The 21,495-nt window shown below is 36.1% G+C and overlaps 1 protein-coding gene across 1 annotated transcript; it reads right to left on the bottom strand.

Moving 5' to 3' along the window:
- Positions 1-467: 467 nt before the first annotated feature.
- On the bottom strand, positions 468-1,034 carry LOC132611336 (uncharacterized). The gene has a single exon (XM_060325771.1). It carries the CDS (start codon positions 1,032-1,034, stop codon positions 468-470), a length of 567 nt encoding a protein of 188 aa, XP_060181754.1.
- Positions 1,035-21,495: the final 20,461 nt, after the last annotated feature.

Here is a 21,495-nt window from a genome sequence, read left to right as displayed (position 1 = left end):
TTAGATGAAAAGCCGGAACTTTCTTCGAAATTTTCGCCAGAAACGGGATCTGAAAAGTGGATAAATCGGGAGCATTTGGAGGGTTTTTTTTTTTTTTTGGGTAATTAAAATGTTGGGGGTTGGGGCCAAAGTGTAGTTTTTAAAACTTTAGGGTTAGAATTCGACACAAAACTGTATGATATGTTGATTTCATAAATGGTGGTTGTTCCACCAATTTTTTGAAATTTGTCGCCTTTTGGCAAACAAGTTTTTTTTTCGGTCAAAAGTTAAAATGTTATTTCAATCAACAGCAAGTATTTACACAGCTTGCTCATTGGACTCTAAGAGTAAGGAGCTCTCAAAAACATACTCTGGGTTCCTATACACAGTCCCCTATGTTACTTCACCAATTGTGATTGAACAAGGTTCCTCCGTGTGTATATCATTTTCTAACATGGAAAGCTATTTAAGGACGTTAATTCTCTTTTTCATTTACAATTCTGGCCTATTGTATGAAGCATCAATACTATTTCTCTAACTTGCTCTTCCTTGGGTCTCTTTTGTTGTTGAAATCTCCTTGTGTTTCTCTCTATCCATGTGTGATAAACTGTAGCCGCGAATGTGATACCAAGAGCAGTGTATAGTGGATTTCTTCTTGTTGTTCTCTGGGCCATCCATGCTACCTCATCTTCCCAAGAGCCAATTGGTTTGTTTAATCCCATCCAAGAGAGTAGAATCTTCCATATGAATTGAGAGTGGGAGCATTGGAAGAAGAGATGGTCTATAGTTTCTACTGCATCTGTTTCGCATAGTACACACTCCTTTGCAGCTTGGATTCCCCATTTTTGTCGATCCGCTGTTGCCAATCTCCTTTGAATAGCTAGCAACAAAATGAACTGATGTTTTGGCACTAGTCCCTTCAACAACACCAATTGTTTCCATGGAACTTTAGGCCAGGTAGGTTGCATTATTCTATAAGCTTTACTTATGCTGAATTTCCCACCAGACACAAAGGAATTAAGCTCATCTATTCCATTGTCCAATACTTCTCTCATATCCAACTTGTTTGTTTGGGTGTGATCATATTTTGCAACTCCTACCCCTTAATGTATATGTTGTGTATCCATATTACCTATAGTCTATCCTTCTTCTTAGTTAAGGCCCATAGCAGCTTGACAATGGCTGATTTATTCCAGATGGTTGAATCAATAATATCTAGGCCTCCTGATGATTTTGTCTGACATAAATTTTCCCAGGCCACAGGTGCTCTTTTGCTGTTTTCATTGGATCCTTGCCAAAGAAAGCTTCTGCATATTGCTGTGACTTGCTGATGTACTTTCTGAGGCAATAAAAGCACTTGTGCCCAATAGATTTGTATTTCAAACAATACACTTTTGATAAGCTGCAGTCTACCAGAGTATGATTAGAATCTAGTTCCCCAACATTTGATTCTTACCACAATTTTTTCAATTAGTGGCATACATTGAGCAACACTTAACTTTTTTGAGGATAATGGAACTCCAAGATATTTAAGGGGAGAGATCCAGCAACAAAGTGTAGTTCTTGTAGTGTTTGTTCTCTAATCAGATGTTACCCCTGCCATGTAAATAGAGCTTTTTTTCCATATTGGCTTTTAGGCCAGATACTTCTGAGAACTAAGTGAAGGCTTGCATCAGGAGTATTATGGAACCTCTGTCTGCCCTACAACATAACAATAGATCATCAGCAAAACAGACAGGTGTTATATTAAGTTTGGCACTTCTTAGTTGGAAGTTGAAATCTAAATTTAGCCTTAGTTGTTTCAGAGATCTGCTCAAGTATTCCATCACCAGTACAAATAAGTAGGGTGACATGGGGTTACCCCGTCTTAGGCCCTTCTTTGCTTGAAACTGTAGTGTAATCCCCCCATTGACTAATAATGAGTACTTAACAATTGTTACACACTCCATTATCAGTTTCACAAATCTAGTGGGTACTCCAAATCCCAGTAGCAACATCCTGAGAAAACTCCATTCAACTGACTCATATGCCTTTCTGATGGCAAAATAAATTTTCAAAGTGGCCTTTTGGCCAACTGTCCAAAGTAAGATTGGTTATATATTTGATAAATTATTCTTGAGGTATCATTAAGCATTAATTGGTTATATATTTAAGAAATTAAAGTGGCGTTTGCTTCAAAACAAGAAATAGAATTTAAAGTTGTAGAATACGTACCCTGATGGGAATAACAATGTGTAAGCAAAATTGGTCAGATTATGTTTGAAATTTGATTATTTTAGGCATTTGACAGCTTATATACGTTCGGTTTTCGGATGCTTTTTTTTTTTTTTTAATTAAAGTCCACTAGGCTTTTGACCTAGGGCTAATTTTATAAATTTTATCAAAAAATTCAGAAGTTTGTACAACTCTAGCCAAAAGGCTAATGAAAAATACAAATTTAAACTAATGATCAAATTAAGACTTATAACTTGTCTTAATTTGATATTACAAATTGTTAAAAAATTACTAATAGAATGAAATTTGAAATAATTGCTCCATAAAGAACTTTTGTTTCTATATCTCACATGCTCTATATTTGGTCCTCTATATTTGGCCCTCTATATTCGGATGCTTATAATATATTCCCTCGGTTTATTTTTATTTTTTCACTATTTCAAAAATAGATTCACTTTTACTTATCGTCTTTCGCATATCAAGAGAAAAATAATTCATTTTTCCTATTTTTCCCTTAGCATTAACTACTCATTTCAAATCATTTTTTAATTCCAATACAATTATACATCAATTAATATGGGTATCATGGTAAAATATGCACTTCATTTATTATTTCTTAAGGGTATACAAAGTCCACAATGGACAAGTAAAAGTGAACGGAGGGAGTAATTATAGGAGCTAGCTTAGATTTTTCCAGAAATTTGGACCTGTTCTTTTTTGGGTCCGGAACCAAAATGCCCTAAAAAAAACCATTTTGAACCAAAATACCCCAACAAAAAAATGTTACAAAAGTACCTTTAGCGTAGTAATTTACTGTGCTAAAGCACTTCACGGAGACGGAACCGTTAAGTGCTATAGCGCAGTATTTTACTGCGCTATAGAAATCTTTCTCTCACCTATAACGCAGTAAAATACTGCACTATAGGACGCCGCCATAAAACCGATCGGGTTCCACCACTGGTCCCTCCAGTGGTAAAAAAAAAAAAAGTTGAAACGCCATTGGAGGGGAAACCGGGGTGGTCCCCACATCCAAAAACGTCATTTTCTATTAAATTTCGTCCGGAAAGTTTAGATTCTCGGTATATTCAAGTCAAGGAGCAAGATTCTAAGTTCGAATTTTGGGAAAAAGCGGCGTACAACTCGATTAAAATAACTCTACAAAAAATCTTCGATTAAGGTTTTCTACTATTAACTTTTGTTATTATTTTGGTATATACATTATATTCTAAGCATGCTTAACATTTAATCCTTGCTATTTTCCAAAAAAAAAATCATTTTTTTTTTGTTCTTGTTCGGACTGGGCAGTAGCTTTTGCCACTGTTCCATTTTTTTTTTGTTTAATTCATTATTTGTTAAATGTTTATGAATTGTTAATTGGTTAAATGTTTATGAATTGTTAATTTGTTATATGTTTATGAGTTGTTAATTTGTTAATTATTTATGAATTGTTAATGAATTATTATTTTGTTAATTGATTATTTGTTAAATATTGATTATGAATTTATTAGTTGTTAAATATTGTTTATGAATTGAAAGAAGTTGATTGGTAATGAATTATTATGTTGTTAACACTTTGTTTGGATGATTGTTATGTATTGGTTTGACATTTATCGTATTGTGTTGTATTGTATAGGACCAAATCAGTGGTTACATAAAATAGGACCTTTCGTCGTTACATAACAATAAAATTAAAGTAACAATCAAAACAAACATTGTATTTAAACTAACAACATAATATAATACAATAGGTAACAACCATCCAAACAAGTTGTAAATGATTATGAAATGTTAATCTATATAATTTTAAAAGCATGAATATATATGTTAAATAAAAAAAGATTATCTTAAAAAGAATAGTTAAAGTTGTTCTTTTCATAAATACATAAGCTAACGAAAAAAATGTAAAGTTTGTAGAAAAATATGTGGTCGACGAATATACTCTTTTAGTTTAATTTTATCGTAGTTGTGTTGGCTATTTGGTCAACTAAAAATATATCACATATTCAAATAGAGTTCCAAACAAATATTACTGCTGAATTTCGATTCCCAAACTAATTAACTTAACAAGTCTTTGCCATCACATAATTCAAAAGTAATTAACTTAAAAATCTTTGCCATCACATATGTGTCCTTACTATCACATATTAAATTTACTGCATATCCCATGTTAATTATTCACAAGATATAATACTACATAATTCACATATTCCCTACAAATTATTAATTAGTTAATATAATTTATCTTTCATTTCAAGAATAATGACTAATTTAGTTTGTACATACCAGACTCTTTCATGGATCCGAATGTTCCCCCTGGGCCCGATGTTCCCCCGGTGCCCGATGCTCACCCGGGGCCCGTTGATCACCCGGGGCCCGCTGATAGATCAGTATTGTCTTTGCAAGACAATCATAGGTTAGAGTTATTATGGGTCGGTACTATAGGGATATCTACTAGGCTCCGTCCCCGTAGGCTGCAGAGAGCGTGGACTCTTTTACGCGAGCACCCCCCACAGCCTCGCGTGTTGGAGATATTGTTTCGGGGTGTCATCTACCGTTGCGTGTCCGTTGGTCGGGTACAGCATGATTGGGCGCTCATCACGGCCATGGTTGAGCGGTGGAGGCCAGAGACACATACCTTCTATCTTCGCACTGGTGAGACCACGATTACACTTTAGGATGTGGAGGTCCTCTTTGGATTGCGGGTAGATGGAGAGCCACTACACACTCGGTACGAGCCTCCTCCTGGTCAGACGTGGGCGACAGAGTTGACTAGGCTCACCCACTTCGTGCCTGATGCCGAGGGCCAGATTTCGAGATAGAGTCGGGTTAAGATTAGTGCACTCTGCACTTATTGGAGGGTCTCGATCCGGTTGACGACGGCACCTCGCAGGACGATGTTGATTATCATGCCCGTTTGTACCTGCTTATTATATTCGAGGGCATCTTGTTCCCGAACTCATTGGGTGCTTTTGTTAGCTTACGTTATTTGGTTTTCTTGGAGCATCTGGACCGCCTGGGAGACTACAGTTGGGGTGGTGCTGTTTTGGCGTATCTTTACGGATGCCTGTACCGAGCGTCTGTTGGTGTTGTCAGAGATGTATGTGGATTTTTTTCTCTTCTCCAGGTAATATTTTAAGTGTGCCTTCCTTTAATGTAAACAAACCTCTTGAAATGATGACTTAAAAATCGTATTTTCTAATATCGCTTACAGTTATGGGCGTGGGAGAGAATGCTGCCATTTCAGCCCGTTCCTAGGCATCACCTCGAGATTGACATGCCTTATGCGAGGAGGTGGACAGCGGGTTTTGACCGGGATGTGGATATGCACCACAGTATTCTTCCATTCCGGGACCAGCTTGATCACATGAGGGACGATGCGGTAAAACTATTTAAATTTACATTAATAATTTAATTAAACGTCTTTTCTACTTAGTGATCACTGATTTGTATTTATATGTTATGCAGCTATTTATATGGACGCCGTACGCTGCTATATTAAATGGTTTGCCGCCCTTCTGTAGGGCAGGTCAGGGGGTTTGGAGGTCGCGGTGTCCATTGATACACCTGGACATCGTAGAGTATCACATGCCCGAGAGTGTCTTACGACAGTTTGGGCATACACAGAGTATACCCCCTGACGTCCGTCATGAGCTCCGACACTACCAACGGGACGATCTGGCTGCCGTTAATGAGGATTTTCTGGCTTTCATGGATGTCCAGCTCCACCGTTGGGAGAACAGGTTGGGCACTTTAGCGGTGGTCGGCCATTTGACTCCCATTGAACATTACATGAGCTGGTATCATCAGATCACACGCCGATTGATCGGCAACCCAGCTTTGCGTCCCCCTAGGGATGTAGGATACTCAGCACTCGCGGGGCAGTTGAGGCATTGGTAAGTTTATCGTATTTAGATTTATTTAATTGCATTAATTCTTATGTTTTAAAAATAAACTTTTTTTTTCTGTTGAACACAAATGCAACTGGTGGCCGTACAGCGTTTACGCATCTTGGAGTTAGAGCATATTCTTACCCTGGGCTTACGGGACTTGCCGCGGAGATGGTACGGATATCCGAGGATGGTATCCGGCAGGCAGGCGAGACTAGGCGCAGGGAGGAGCCTGTTCCGAAGGCTGAGTAACAGGCAGCGCCAGGAGGAGGACCGGGTGCTCCCAGAGGAGGAGGCCGTGCTGGCAGAGGACGCCGTGCTGCCGGAGGACGCTGTGCGCGTAGAGGACGCGACGCTGCTGCTAGAGGACCTGGTGGTGGAGGACACCATCTGGTAGATGAGGCCGATCCCATTCCAGAGGGCGTTCACGGTCTAGTCCATCCGCAGTCATTCCAGGCCGGTGATAGCTCACCTGGGGACTCACCTACGTTTACGCCGGCGCTCTTACTTGCTGAGATATTCGGGTCTTCATCACAGCCGAGCCAGAATGTATACATGAAGGAGCGTGATAACATTGATTGGGCGGCGTTACATGCTTCATTAGCTGATGAGCGACCTTTGAGGAATTTAGAGGGAGTCAGGATTCTTGACTTCGATGAGTTTTTTATCCCGGTTAGTATTTAAAATACTTATTTGTTCCTTTAAAATTATTTATTTTAAATATATATATGTTACTCATTATTTAGTAATATTTTATATTTTAGGATTCGGCGCCAGCGGGTACACCAGAGCCACCCACTAAGGCGTTTTCTCATGGGTTTGCCGAGCCAGCGGTGTCTTCCCATATGACTACCGAGCCACAACTAAGCTTTTTATTAAAATTTGTTTTATTCAATATAAGGTCAATATTTAATATACATATTTGATTATTTAAAGTACCTATTTTAAATATGTATGTTACTTATTATTTCGTTTTTTTTCGTATTTTAGGATTCGGCGCCAATGGGTCCACAGGAGCTACCCATTCAGGAGCATTCTCATCAGCCTGCCGAGGCAGAGGTGTCTTCTTATGAGACTACCGAGGCGCATGTAAGTTTTTTACTTAAAACTAATTTTATTCAATATAAGGTAAATATTTATTTAATTTTTATAACCTTTACTTGGACTTCGAACAACATCTCGTCCAGGAGACTACCTCATATTCACCACCACACCCATCTCAGGAGCCTACAGACCCATCTCAGGAGCCTATTCAGGCGCCCGTTGACACACAAGTTTGATTAAATAAATAACGTTAATGTATTCAATATAAATAAGAAATGGTACTAATTAAATTATTATATATTTTTTAGGTTCATCCTTCGGCGCCCGCGGTGGCAACTCCTGACGAGGAAGAGGTCGAGTTTCCAAACCTAGCTCAGCTTGAGGTTCTGAGCGTGCCAGCGGGACTAGATCCCAAGAAGAAACACGTTCTAGTTAAGGGCGCAAGGGCTAGGGGAAGAGGAGATGATCATGACTTAGAGCGTCCGGTTATTAAGAGGAAAAAGTGTGATGGAGACGATGGCGAGGGCGGTGGGGATGGTATGAGCCTTAGGCCTAGGGATAGTCTCCGGCATACTACATGTGGGACCCATCTTCAATAGTGTATATACATTAGTGTTGTACAAGTTATCGTAAATATTATATATTTTTTGCATATTTATAAATATTATCTTAGTCTTTATTATTGTTTATAGTTTCACATCCTAAATTGATAATAAAAAAAACGTGACACATTCGAAATAAAGTTAAGCATTAATTTAAAAATAAGACGAAACCCTAAAAGATAACTTAAAGCTAATGACTACAAGTCTTCAAACAAAAAAGGACTTCGAGCACTTTTCAACCACTAAAACGACAATCCAAAGTATTGTGTATTCTTGATGTGTTGAGCCTATTTTATTAATTGTACAAATATAACTAGAGTTCTATATAAAATATTGAAGTTCCGGAATCTCAAAGCATGATTAATATACGGCTAAACTACGTAAAAAAGATAAACTACGTAAAAAGGAGTGAAAATGTAATGTTTTGAAAAATGGCGGAGTCCTATAGCGCAGTATTTTATTGCGTTATAGGTGAGAGAAAGATTTCTATAGCGCAGTAAAATACTGCGCTATAGCACTTAACGGCTCCGTCTCCGTGAAGTGCTTTAGCGCAGTAAATTACTGCGCTAAAGATACTTTTGTAACATTTTTTTGTTGTTGGGGTATTTTGGTTCAAAATGGTTTTTTTGGGGGGCATTTTGGTTCCGGACCCTTCTTTTTTCTAATAAGATAGTCCTGTTCTAGGATTTTTTTTAAAAAAATTGAATAGGTATATTAAACAGCTTGAATTTATAATTAATTCAGCATTTTGGCAGCTAAACACATAAAGAGGACTGTATTGTCATAATCTCATTTATTGACCAATTCTGAAATAAAAAATAAAGAATTTTGTAGAAGAGCTATTTAAGAACGAAACTTCCTATCTATTAAAATCAAAATATTTATGTCTTGGTATATGAAAGCAACTTGCTTTACAGATATCCATGTCTTGTGATTTACGCTTTGCTTCAATGCTTACGTGAAATAGAAAGGGAAGAAAATTCTCATGTTACTCCTCCGTTTAATTTTACTTGTCTATTATATTAAAAATAAATTTTCATTTTTATTTGTATACTTTAGATATGCTTCTCCTTGAGCCCTCTTTATCGAAAATAACATCTGTACCAGAGACAGATCCAGGATTTGAAGCTTGTGGTTCTCAGCTAGCAGTGTCTGTTGTTACTGGGTTCTCAGCTCAAATTTCTTATATATTTGAAGGGTTTCACATTATAAATATAAGGTTCGGATAAAAATTGTGGGTTTCCGCGAACCCACACCCAATGGTGTGGATCCGCCGCTGATCTCTACCTCTCAAGCTAGCAGTAAGATTTGCGTACTACTCTTCCCAGACCCCAATACTTATGAAATTACACTGGATATGTTGTTGTATTTGTCTACTTTAGCATATCAAATAAAAGACAATTATTTTTTCTTGTTTTACTTTTAAATATTTACTACTACTTCCACAAATTAGTTCTCAAGATATTTTGAAATGTTAATAGTTATGAATATTATAGTAAAATATACTTTTTTTTTTTTAAAGAAAGCGCAATGTCCATTGTGGACAATTAAAAGTAAACGATGAGAGTAGTAATTACGCAACTAAACTAGTTGAAGAAAGAAAAATCATTTTGTAGATTCATTGTACTCTTTTTACAAGTTGCAAATTATATTCTTGAGATTGCTTTTCGTCCTCTTTTCTCCAATATCGTATAATGTATGATGGAAAAAGTAAATCGGAAAAGGTGAAAACTTGTATGGTTTAATTGGTTTTGTGGCTAATTACAACATTTTTAGTGGGATCTTTGTAAGGTCAATATTTCATTATAATAATCACTTTTTTTTATGAGCCTATTTTTTACGTTATATTTAATCTCTATAATAATATTTTACGTACAACAACGACATTCGTCATTAAAACAATACATTCTTTGCAAAATTACCCTCTATAACAGCCTTACTAAAATATTAATTGATTTTAATTTACTATTTCCACTTTTGTTGCTAGACATTTATTTTCATAATAAAGAAAGTACTAGCTTGTTTGACCAAACTTCTAAAATCAGTTTATTTTAAGAAGTGTTTTTAAAAAAAATACTTTTGGTGAGAAGCAGTTTGTGTTTGGTTAATCATATAAAAAACACTTTTGAGTAGTAATTAGTTTTTGGTCAAGCTTTTAGAAAGTGATTCTATAAGTGTATTTTCTTGAAATTTAAAAAGTACTTTGGAGAAAACTACCTTTTGTAGCTTCTGAAAAACAGTTTATGTTACTCTACAAAAACACTTATTTTCTCTCAAAACTTAGCCAAACAACTCAAAATTTTAAAATAAGCACTTTTTGAGAAAAATAAATTCTATTAATCTCTCAAAAGCTTGGCCAAACAGACTATAATACTTTGCTGTCATAAAGTTATATATACAATAGAATATCTAATTGACTATCATAGGTCTAATGTATACATTACCCCCATTTTTTAGAAAGAATATTAAATCAGTACATACTCCAATGAAAAAACTCATTTAACATATTTTTATTCCATTGGACAAAAAAATTTCATCTTGTAAGGGTCAAAATTTATTAATGGTGTATTAGTTTTTTTAAATGTTATTACTAAAATATGAATATCTTTTGAGATCTTAAATTTAAATAATTTCATTATTTTATAACATTAACATATTCTGGATAACTTTTGTCTCTAATAATTGAATAAGATTATATCATATGATGCTATAGGTGCATAATCCATCTCTATAAAGCCAAAAAAATATCGGAACGAATAAGACTGTTATACAGAGGTATTAATGTATATTGAACCATTTCTTACATGGATCTCACTAATAGAAAAGTGCTAAACCCCATAAATCCTCAAAGATTAAAAATAAAATAAAAATTAGATAGCTTCATTAAAGTTTTTTTTTTTTACCCCTTCCTCACGAGCTCCTCTTTTTTGCTTTCTTGATGTTCAAACTCACAACCTTCAGATTGGAAATGGAGATGCTTACAATTTGAGCAACTCCCTCGTGTCGCCTTGAAGTGTACGACATCATGTATCAGAATTTTAAAATGTTTTAATTTGAAATATGGTTACAAGATTCTCATTAATCAAGAAAAGCTATACAAGGAATGGCTATAGCCTATATTTATATATTGTATAAGGAATGGTACGTTATACGTAGTCTAGTAGCTACTACACTAGAAAGTGGAGATACAACGAATTTACTTCCTGGCAATTAATTGAGTGCAGTGCTCTATTCCACAAAGATCCTCTACTTTTCTATTTCCCATCTCCACCGTTGATGTACGTTTTCTCCCAAGTTACATTCCCTCTCTACTATTTTCTCCGGTTCAAAGTAAGTGTTCATTTAGCCTGTTACATATCCTTTAAAAAAAATGCTAAATTCTAAATAAAAATAAAAATTTTAATTAATAAGATTTTTGCTTATTTATTATCTTAAATAAATAGAGACAAATTTAAAAAAATAAAGCTAATGCCTTTTTGATTACGTAAAATGGACACTTATTTTGAATAAAAATTAAAAGATTAAATGAACACTTATTTTGAAGAGGAGGAAGTACTTATTAAAGAATAGTTTGTGGTTTGAAAAAAGACGAGTAAATTGTTGATGGAGGAGACATTAGATCTACATTCACTCTCTTTATTAAGACGTCTTGTATAGTTCTTTTCCTACTTATTCTAAAATATATTTTTAAGAAATAACCTGGGGGCCCTGTAATATTTATTGGAGACCAATTACGAATAATTAAAGCTTTTTGGAGAATTTAAGCAAATTTGTGGAGCATTTTGAGAATATTACATTTTGTGAGTGCGAGTTTCAAATTCCTCAATTGCAAATTCTTAAGTTCGTGAATTTTTCAGAATTTCAGAGTGCCGATCATAAGCAAAATTAGGTGCAGCAAAACAAGCTTAGTCACAGTATGTCTTTTTTTTTCTTCACCCTTTCTCTGTTTTTCCAGTTCTATTCTCCGTAATTAATGCCATGACTTTCTAGTAAACTTTATAATACTCGCTCCGTTCACTTTTACTTGTTCACTTTTAACTTTACATACCCCTGAAGAATTAATAAATGAAGTATGTATTTACTATAATACCCATATTAATATGTGTATAATCTTATTGAACTTGGAGAATGATTTGAAAATGAGTAATTAATGTTAAGTGTAAAACAAGAAAAAAAAAAAGGTTTGTCTTTCTTTGATATGTTAAAGTGAAAATTTATTTTAGAACGGAGGGAATACTCTTTATAATTTCATAATTTGTTATGTTGCTTAGGATCAAGTTAAATCGCAAGTAGCTAACTGAAAGGATGGTTTGGGTGGCTTAATTGGGGCGGAGAGGGCGCGGTAGTAGGATTGTGCTTGGTGACTGTTGATGTATGGAATAAGAGCTCCAAAGGTCACTCAATTATGAGAAATTATTTAGCAAAGTCATTAACTTTATTTTATATCAATAAAATCACCCAACTTAGGATTTTTCGCTTATAACATCATTCAATCATATTTTACACCCAACCTACCCACGTAAAGAAGACCCATATCTTACACCCAATCCACGCACATAAATAAGAGGAAAAGTCCAGATGACCCTATTGATTATTTGTAACACCCAAAGTTATCTCCTTTGTAACTCCTCCAAAGCTTCAATTTTTATGATCATATTGATTAGTTGAAACAGTACTCAAAATTAGCTCCCTTTTAACTCTAAAGGTTCAATCTTTGTGCCTCGAAAATAAATAAAGAGGCCAAAATACAGATGACCATGACCCTATTGATCATTTGAAACACCCAAAATTATCTCTTTCTCAGCTAATCAAAGGTTCAAGTTTTAGGTATAAAAACGAGTCCGCGACTTAAATAGCACAAAAAAAAAAGTTGAACCAAACTAGTATAAAAAAAACATAAATAGTATTCACGCACGAAATTCGTGCGTGAAAGGACCAAACTGCAAAAACACAGTTTTGGCCTTTCACGCACGAATTTCGTGCGTGAATGGGGTCACCAAAAAAAAAAAGAACATTAGTAATCACGCACTAATTTTGTGCGTTAATGTTGGAGCTTTTTTTTTTTTTTTTTTTTTTGCGTTACCTTTCCAATCACGTTTTTTTTTCATACTTTGGGCAAAGATTAGTCATGTTTTAAAATCCCAAAATATCAATATTTTATATAAAACTTAATTTTTTTTTTGCGTACAATAATGTCGGCTCATTACATGAAGTCCACCTAAACGTTTGGATCGTCGTTTTAGGGGTTCTAAAGTGCCCCAAAGCAAGTTTTGAAACTTTTAATATTTATAGGGTTTTGATTTAAGTGTTTTATTATATTTGAATGTACAAATTTAAATATTTGATTTAATAATAATTCATCCAATACGAGAGGTCTATACTAATTAAAAAATAATTCATTCCATTTAATTACAATACAATTGAATTGTATTGTAATTAAATGGAATGAATTATTTTTTAATTAGTATAGACCTCTCGTATTGGATGAATTATTATTAAATCAAATATTTAAATTTGTACATTCAAATATAATAAAACACTTAAATCAAAACCCTATAAATATTACAAGTTTCAAAACTTGCTTTGGGGCACTTTAGAACCCCTAAAACGACGATCCAAACGTTTAGGTGGACTTCATGTAATGAGCCGACATTATTGTACGCAAAAAAAAAAATTAAGTTTTATATAAAATATTGATATTTTGGGATTTTAAAACATGACTAATCTTTGCCCAAAATATGAAAAAAAACGTGATTGGAAAGGTAACGCAAAAAAAAAAAAAAAAAAAAAAAAAAAAAAAGAAGCTCCAACATTAACGCACAAAATTAGTGTGTGATTACTAATGTTCTTTTTTTTTTTTGGTGACCCCATTCACGCACGAAATTCGTGCGTGAAAGGCCAAAACTGTGTTTTTGCAGTTTGGTCCTTTCACGCACGAATTTCGTGCGTGAATACTATTTATGTTTTTTTTTTTTTTTGTACTAGTTTGGTTCAACTTTTTTTTTTGTGCTATTTAAGTCGCGGATTCGTATAAAAACATCACCAAACCTCATAAACATCTTCAAGATTCACTAAAAATAACACACATCTGCACATCTGCATTGCTAGCTTGAAAAATCCAATGAATGGCATATATAAAATCTTTGTTATTAGCTTTGGCCACCTATTACAAAGAACCCCATAAAACAAAATAGTGAAAAATAATAACCAAATGTTCAAAGAAAGAGTTTTTTCTCAAATCACAAGAAACCCATAATTTTTTTTGTCCGAAAAAGGAAAAACTTACACTCAAATCAGTAACATATATACGTGAATAGAGTTGGGTGTGAGATATGGATCTTCTTTAATTTTTTTTATTTGTCGGGTCCATGTCTCTATGACATGTTGGCACCGACATGTGTAAGTTTTGATGATTGACAAAGTAAATGAACAAGGCGCATGAACCAGGTCGGTGCACATGTTCTATCTCAGAGACAGATGCAAGACAATGTGAATGAACCAAACATAGATGCAAGATAAGGATGAATGAACCAAGTCTATGGACATGTTCCATCTCAAACACAGATGCAAGTTAAAGTTGAATAAACCAGGTGCTTGAACTAGGTCCAAGAACATGTTCCAGCTCAAGTCCTGAGCGAGTAGGATTTGTATTTTATGGCAAGGACTTGACGAACAAGTTACAGGATTTCTTGCCATAATTATCAAGATACACTACAGACTCTCAAAAGGATACTGAAGTTGCATGAATGCAAGAAACCTAAGTCAACTCAAACCATAACTCTCATCATGGGCCTCATCACGTAGGGTTTGTGTTTGCCGACTTACCGCACACCTACAACTACGTATATCCAAGTCCTTTCATGAAGAACTTAATACACTCATATAGAAGAGAAAAAATTGAGCGAACACTGTCAATGCAAGTAATTGAAAGTTTTGATTACTGAAGTGCGGCTTGATACAAGGAAGAAGATTGAAGAATCTGTTTCATAGAGTTATGTTTTACAATGTTCAATTCTAGAATCTTATATTAGGATTGTTTATGTAGTTTCACCTTTATTAGCTTTCATAGAAGGAATAGTCACATGTATAAACGATTGTTAAATTTAGCTTCAAGTTGAGGGAAACTTGAAGTAAGCTCATTAGTCTAGGGAGATTAGTGAGATAGGAATTATAGTTTAGTTCCGAGGTTACAGAGTTTGTAACTTGAATTTGCAAAGGCTCACAATTTTAGTTGAGTTTGGAAAAAAATCCTACAGAGGTGTAGGCCGTGGTTTTTTCACCTTGTGTGAGCCAGGTGATTTCCACCTAAAAATTACTGTGTCATTACTTTTTTGTTCTTTACTATTCCGCAAATGCTAGTTTGGAATAGGTAGACCAATGTGGTCTATGCTATAGGAAAAATTCATGTATCACTTAGGATATATATCAGTTCGTGCAATATATCAATTGGTATCAGAGCGGGTTCTCTTCAAAAGGATAACACCTTTAGAGAAGATAATGATGAATGATGCACCACTTGCAAGCTGAAGATTATAAGCTATGGGACAGAGTCATCGAGGGACCAAAATACCCCACGAAGAAGGGTGATGATGGAACTGATGTGAAAAAGGAGAAAACCGAGTGTGATGAGAATGACTACAAGATACTTGGAAAGAATGCTAAAGCTAAAAAAAGCCCTCATATGTGGTTTTGGACCAGAATAGTAGAACTGAATCTCTGGCTATACAATGGCTAAGCAAATCTGGGATGCATTGAAGAATGCTCACGAAGGAACCGGTCAAGTAAGGAAGTTCAGGAAGGACATGTTTGCTACTAATTTTGAAAACTTCAAAATGAAGCTTGGAGAAATACTTGCTGAAATGTTCACAAGGTATACTTCCATTGTGATGAGTTGACCTCACTCGGGAAGACGATCACAACTGAGGACTCAGTGGATAAAATCTTGCAGACCTTGCCAAAATCCTTCAAAATGAAGGTCACCGCCATAAGGGAAGCCAAGGACATAGAGGTTATGTCTCTAGATGAACTAGTAAAAATCAAAAGACCTATGAGATGGACATGGAGAAGTCCAAAAATGAGGAAACAAATACTAGAAAGTCTCTGGCACTTAAGGCTATAGGAAACAATGATGAAGACGAGATGAAATTAATCACCAAAAACTTTAAGAAGTTTCTTAAGAACGAGAAACAATATGGTAATCAAAACACCTCTGAGAAGGGAAGGAGTTTTGACAAACCACAGGCTGGAAGATGCTTCAAGTGTGAGAAAACTGATCACATAATAAAGGATTGTCCACAATGGAAAGTTAAATGGAAAAGGGAAAGAGCAGAGAAAGAAAAGAAGAAGGAACAGGTCCATGAGAAGAAGAACAAAGAAAATTCAAAAGCTATGGTGGCACCCTGGGGTTCTGATGATGATTCTGAGGAAGAAGCTGATCACTTAGCATTCGTAGCTATTGGAAGAACCAGCCTTAGAATCTGAGGAGGACACCAAGGTAAATGTTCACGACTTAAAAGACAAGTAGGATTTCTCTAAGAAGAAACTTATGTCCTTGATGAACACCTTCATTGATAAATATCAGGACATGAGTACAAAAAGAGTTGAGTCACTTAGTGCCCATGCTTTCCTGAAAATGAACTCATAGAGGTTGAAACTAGCAAAGATAAGGTTGAAAATGAAAACTGCTCTTTGAAAGAATAGGTTACTCAACTTGGTTCATTTGTCTTGGATCTCCAATCTAGAGTTCTAAAGCTGACTATTAAGACCGGAAGTGTTGAGACCAATAACAAATAGCTCAAGGCTGAAACTGAATTGAAAAGAGTAAAAAGTGAGTTGCACTTTAACAGAGAAAGGTCTGGAGAAATCAAGTCAAGAGTAAGTAAAGCGAAAATTGATCTAGAAAGAGAAAATCGCTGGACTCAATCCTCTCAACTGCTTTCTAACCTCACCGGTCAAACACATAGTGTAATCACTGGATTAAGGTATGATAGAACTCCAAAGAGAGAACCTGTGGAAGAAAATTGGTACACACTCTGTGGTAAGATTGGTCATTATAAAATCAGGTGCCCAGTGAACATAAAGCATACAGAAAGAAATCTGGAAATTGCAAGAAGAAACACCAAGCCAGTAAGCAGAGGTGGAATAGGCACAGAGAACATGTCTCTTGATAGATTGCCAGAATGGTCAAAAAGGGAATTGATTCATCCCATTGTTCAAGGAAAAGGACCCGAGCTGGTTTGAGTTCCTAAAACTATCCTTTTGACTATTTTGCAGGTAAGAGTGGAAGAAGGGAGCAAGCAAAATTGATACATATATAGTGCTTGATCCAGACACAAAACTGAAGATAAACAAAAAATATGTTCACTCTTAGTACTAGAAGGAGGGAATATGACATCTGAGGAAGGTAAGAAAGAAGAAATCTGGATAGGAAAGAAGGGCATGATGCTAGAGGGAACATATGGTAGACCTGACTCATCTAATAAAGCCTTACAAGATGAAGATTGAACTATGACTACTCAGGTGGAGGCAGATTAATAAGACCTCGAAAGAAATCAAAATAGGGTGAAGTTGGGAATGATTAAGGTTGCATAAGTACTCCTTTGTGATTGGCTAGAATAATTGTTTAAAATAAAGTAACACATCAATTGAATATCATTCTACTCAGTCTAGTGCATTCACTTGTATGTCCTGTACCATGATTGATATTTATCTCATAAAATTTAATGAATATTGGATGTCACAATAACAGACCTGGATATGGAGATTATTGATAGTCCATTAAAGAATGATATGTACACCATCCTTGTGCTTTTAAATAAATATGTAGACAACGAAAAATTACATCCTCTATCTTGTCATCAGGTCAAATTTAAAAAGGGGAAAAAGGGAAGGATATGCGTAACTGTCATTATCCTTAAAGTACTTCTCAATAATGACTTTCTTTTGAAAACAAGCAAATATAAAGTTAATCACTCCCCAAGACTTATACATGGACTAAACCTCCTTGAAAAAGGCAACACATCAACATCCATTCACCCGTTCCTTTCTTTATCTTATCTACTTAAAGCCTACTGAACACTTTTCTTTCAATCTTCTATCTCTAGCAATATTGTATAACCTAGTTCATTTCCCTTGTTTCAAAATTCTCAATACTCACACTCTACACTTAAAATGGAACATCAAGCATCTACCTCCACTACTCCTCAAGAATCGTAAACCACGTCTCCAGGTGCCTTAAACCCTACCACTGTCAATCCTACCACTACCACTCCCACAATATCTAATCCAATTATTACTAAACCTTTAACACAGAAGTACTCACCAGTATTGTACCCACTGCTAACCCTCAAATTCAAACCTTAAGGAGAATCAAAGCCAAACCTAGCCGCACAAATGAACCTATCCGCTCTGATGACTCTCAATATGACCAGTGCTTAATATCCTTCACTAACCATACTGATGTTCCAAATATGCCTGGTGATCTATTTGAAGGTCAGGGAGAAGAAACTAAAAGCCTGGCTTGCAAAATGTCGGGCTTAAAAAGAGTGTACTATATAGGTCCTATTGAACAGGTATCTCCAATTATTGTTCCAAAGGTTGTTGTAGTAGGTGAGACAGGGGTAGCTCATGTCGTGAGGTCATTGATGACTTAGTGGTTGAATCAGATAAAATTGATTAAGATATTGGTGGCACACATAGCAAGGGGTAAGTCATGGGAAACCCCACTGATGACACGGGTTCACATGCTGGGGTGGATGAGTAGAGGATAGGGTAAGTTTCGCTGGTAGTGGTGATATAGCTGAATTAGTGGAAAAATCAGTTGGAGCTGCAAAATCTATGGAAGAGGAAGTGGCTGGTATGCTGGGAAGCATAGGTGAGGTTCATGAAAAGGAAACAGAGGATATTCAGGATCCTGAAACCTTAGGGGGTGTGCAGGAAGGAATACCCAATGATGATATCTATGTGCCCATGGAACATGTTGAGGAATCTGTTTCAATAATGGATGTAGATTCTCCAACTGAACAAGTCTCTCAACCCACTCTAGGTGAGAATGTTGCTCCTAAAGATGATGATGATTTGCTCATTACTGAGCTTGTTGTGAAGAAAGTTAGGCCCAGGCTAAGAAAGGCATTTGGTGAGACAGTCTAAAGCTTAATAATGACGTATCTGAGGAAGAAGGTTCTTCAGTAGTGCTCAAACTCCTCACACCAGGGGACAAACGAGAAAGATTGAGGAAGAGCTGAAAAAGGCAATGTGTAACGACCCGTTTAGTTGTTTAGATTTTACCCCTGCTGACACTTCTCCTAGATCTGTTAGAGTGTTTGAGACCCGTAGGGTGGGTGACACGATTCTCGAGGTGATTAGGCGAGTCTTTATTGATTTCGAGGAATTTAGAAGTTTTAAGTTAAATAAGTAAAAACGTGTTGACCAATAGTTGACTTTTGAGTAAAGGGATGGGTGGGTCGGTTCCCGAGGCACTCGGGGGGTATTTTGGTCCTTTGGTTGGAAACTTGATTTTTGTGGTTTGGCGGTTGACCGGGTCAAGATGACCTCTGTTGGGAATTCTAAGGGCATGAGTGAGTTCGTAGCGTGTTTTTACATTGGTATGCATATTTGGATTGTGTCCAGAGGTCTCGGACGAGCGTCGGGTTTTGGGTTGAATTTGGTGAAAAATTATATTTTTGCTGGTTTCTGGTGTGCCGCTTCTGTGGTGTTTTGGCTGCATCTGCGAGGCAGCCACTGCAAGGCTTAGTTCGCAGATGCGAGGGTTTGCCTTTCCAGGTGGTTTTGCACCTGCGAAGTCTTTTCCGCAAGCGCGGAACCGCACATGCGAAAGCTGTCCTGCATCTGCGAGATGATGAGGGGGTTAGTAAGTCCGCATCCGCAGATAAATCTTCGTGGATGCGAGGTCGCATCAGAGGACACGGGTTCCACAAACGCGAGATCGCTGTTTTAGTGGCTTTAAATTCCCAAACTCGAACCCTTTTCTTTCCATTCACTTAATTGGGGTCTAAATGAGTTCTAAGGATGAATTTGCTGATTCTTGTGAGGGTTCTCCCATTGGGTAAGTTAAATTGCTTCTTATATTGTTATGTTATCATTTAAGTGAGGAATATCATGATTAGGAAACCACGTTTGAGTTGGGGTTTAAGGGGTGATAAACCCTAGGTTGAAATTGAACCATCTTTTGTTCCAAAATCATGTTTTGATGAGGAATCTTCTTGAATCTAATCATGTAATCAATGAGGTGACTAGTTGCTAAGCTTAAATCTCTCTTTTATTTTTCATTATGGAGAATAAGGGTTGGAAGATAATGAACCCTAGGTTGGAAATGGTTGTTCTTAATTGAATTATTTGATGTTTTGAAAGGATTTCATGATTGGTGACTCGAGTTAGCTATTTCTAACTTCAATTTCAATTTCAATTACTAAACAAGTTTCTTAACGATTTAAAATGTGGGTTTTCTTATAAATTGGGGATTTTGATGAAATAATGAAATGGATGCTAAGTTGAGGCTAATTAGTGATGGAAATTGATTGGGTAAACCATTTGTAACTTGTGTTAGTTGATAAACCAGTTTTATCATTCGATTCTCACTTATCCTATGGAAAGGAAAGGCTGAAAGTAATGACTTGAATTATGTTCAGTATTCTTGGCAAGCATTATTGATTCTATGATGCACATTATTACATGTCACTTGCCTCATTAAATGGGAAGGAAAATGTTAAAGAAGGGAGTTCGATATGCATTTTATGGCAAATATCTGTTGATCCTGTGTTATGTGGTATATTTGAGGTGGATTTCATTGCATGGCATTGCATCCCATACTTCATATGTGATTTGTTACACTTATGAATTGACTGTTCTCATCTCTTTTTCTTGATATCTCATTCATCATATGGAAATTAAGGTTATTCAAATGAAGTGAATTGTGATGTGCATCACATGGTAATGTGACTGTTGATTTTATGCATGGCATACATCCCATATTGCATATGTGATTTGATATGGTTGTGAAACTAAAAATGATGATAAGTGAGAGAGTGTAGCCTCCGAGGTCTTGGTCGGAGAGCGTAAAAGAGAGATGAGAGTCCGTGATCTGAGGTTGTTACCGGAGCAAACTGTGTGCTCGTGATCCAAGGTCATTTATCGGGGCGAGAGAGTGCTCGATGCCAAGGTGTCTTGCCCGGACGAGATGTATATGGACTTTGCAGGCCCCCCATGGGTCATGGCTATGAGGCTTTGCCCACTCCAATTTCTGTTTCATATATTTTATTTTACTTTTATAAAAAATGAGAAATTTTTTCGTACCATCACCCCCAGGAGGTGGCGAGGGATGGGTGGAGGGTAGTGGGGTGGTGTGAGGGAAGGTGGTGGGAGTGGTGGTTGTGGGGTGGTGGTGAGTAAGGGTGGGGATGGGAATGGATAGGGCTGTATATTTTCAATTTTTTTTCCCACTAACCAATCGAACATAAGAAAATAAATAAGAGCCCGTTTGGCTTATCTTATAAGTTGCTGAAAACAACTTATAAGCTATTTTCAGCTTTTTTAGTGTTTGGCTGGCCAGTTTATAAGCCATTTTGTGCTTAAAATAAGTCCAAAAAAATAAGTTGGCCCGTTTGGCTTAGATTAAAAAAAGCAGCTTATAAGCAAAAAAAAAAAAAAAAAGTTGGGCTACCCAATTTTTAGCTTATAAGCTATTTTTTAAGTCCATCCAAACAGGCTTTAAGTTATTCACTTATTTTTTAACATTCACAAAAATTTACCCA

The sequence above is a fragment of the Lycium barbarum genome, chromosome 1 (genome assembly GCF_019175385.1).
Source record: "Lycium barbarum isolate Lr01 chromosome 1, ASM1917538v2, whole genome shotgun sequence".
In the NCBI taxonomy this organism is placed as follows: Eukaryota; Viridiplantae; Streptophyta; class Magnoliopsida; order Solanales; family Solanaceae; genus Lycium; species Lycium barbarum.
The sequence above is the reverse complement of the archived record's forward strand: the minus strand, read 5'-3'. Positions and strand labels throughout refer to the sequence as shown.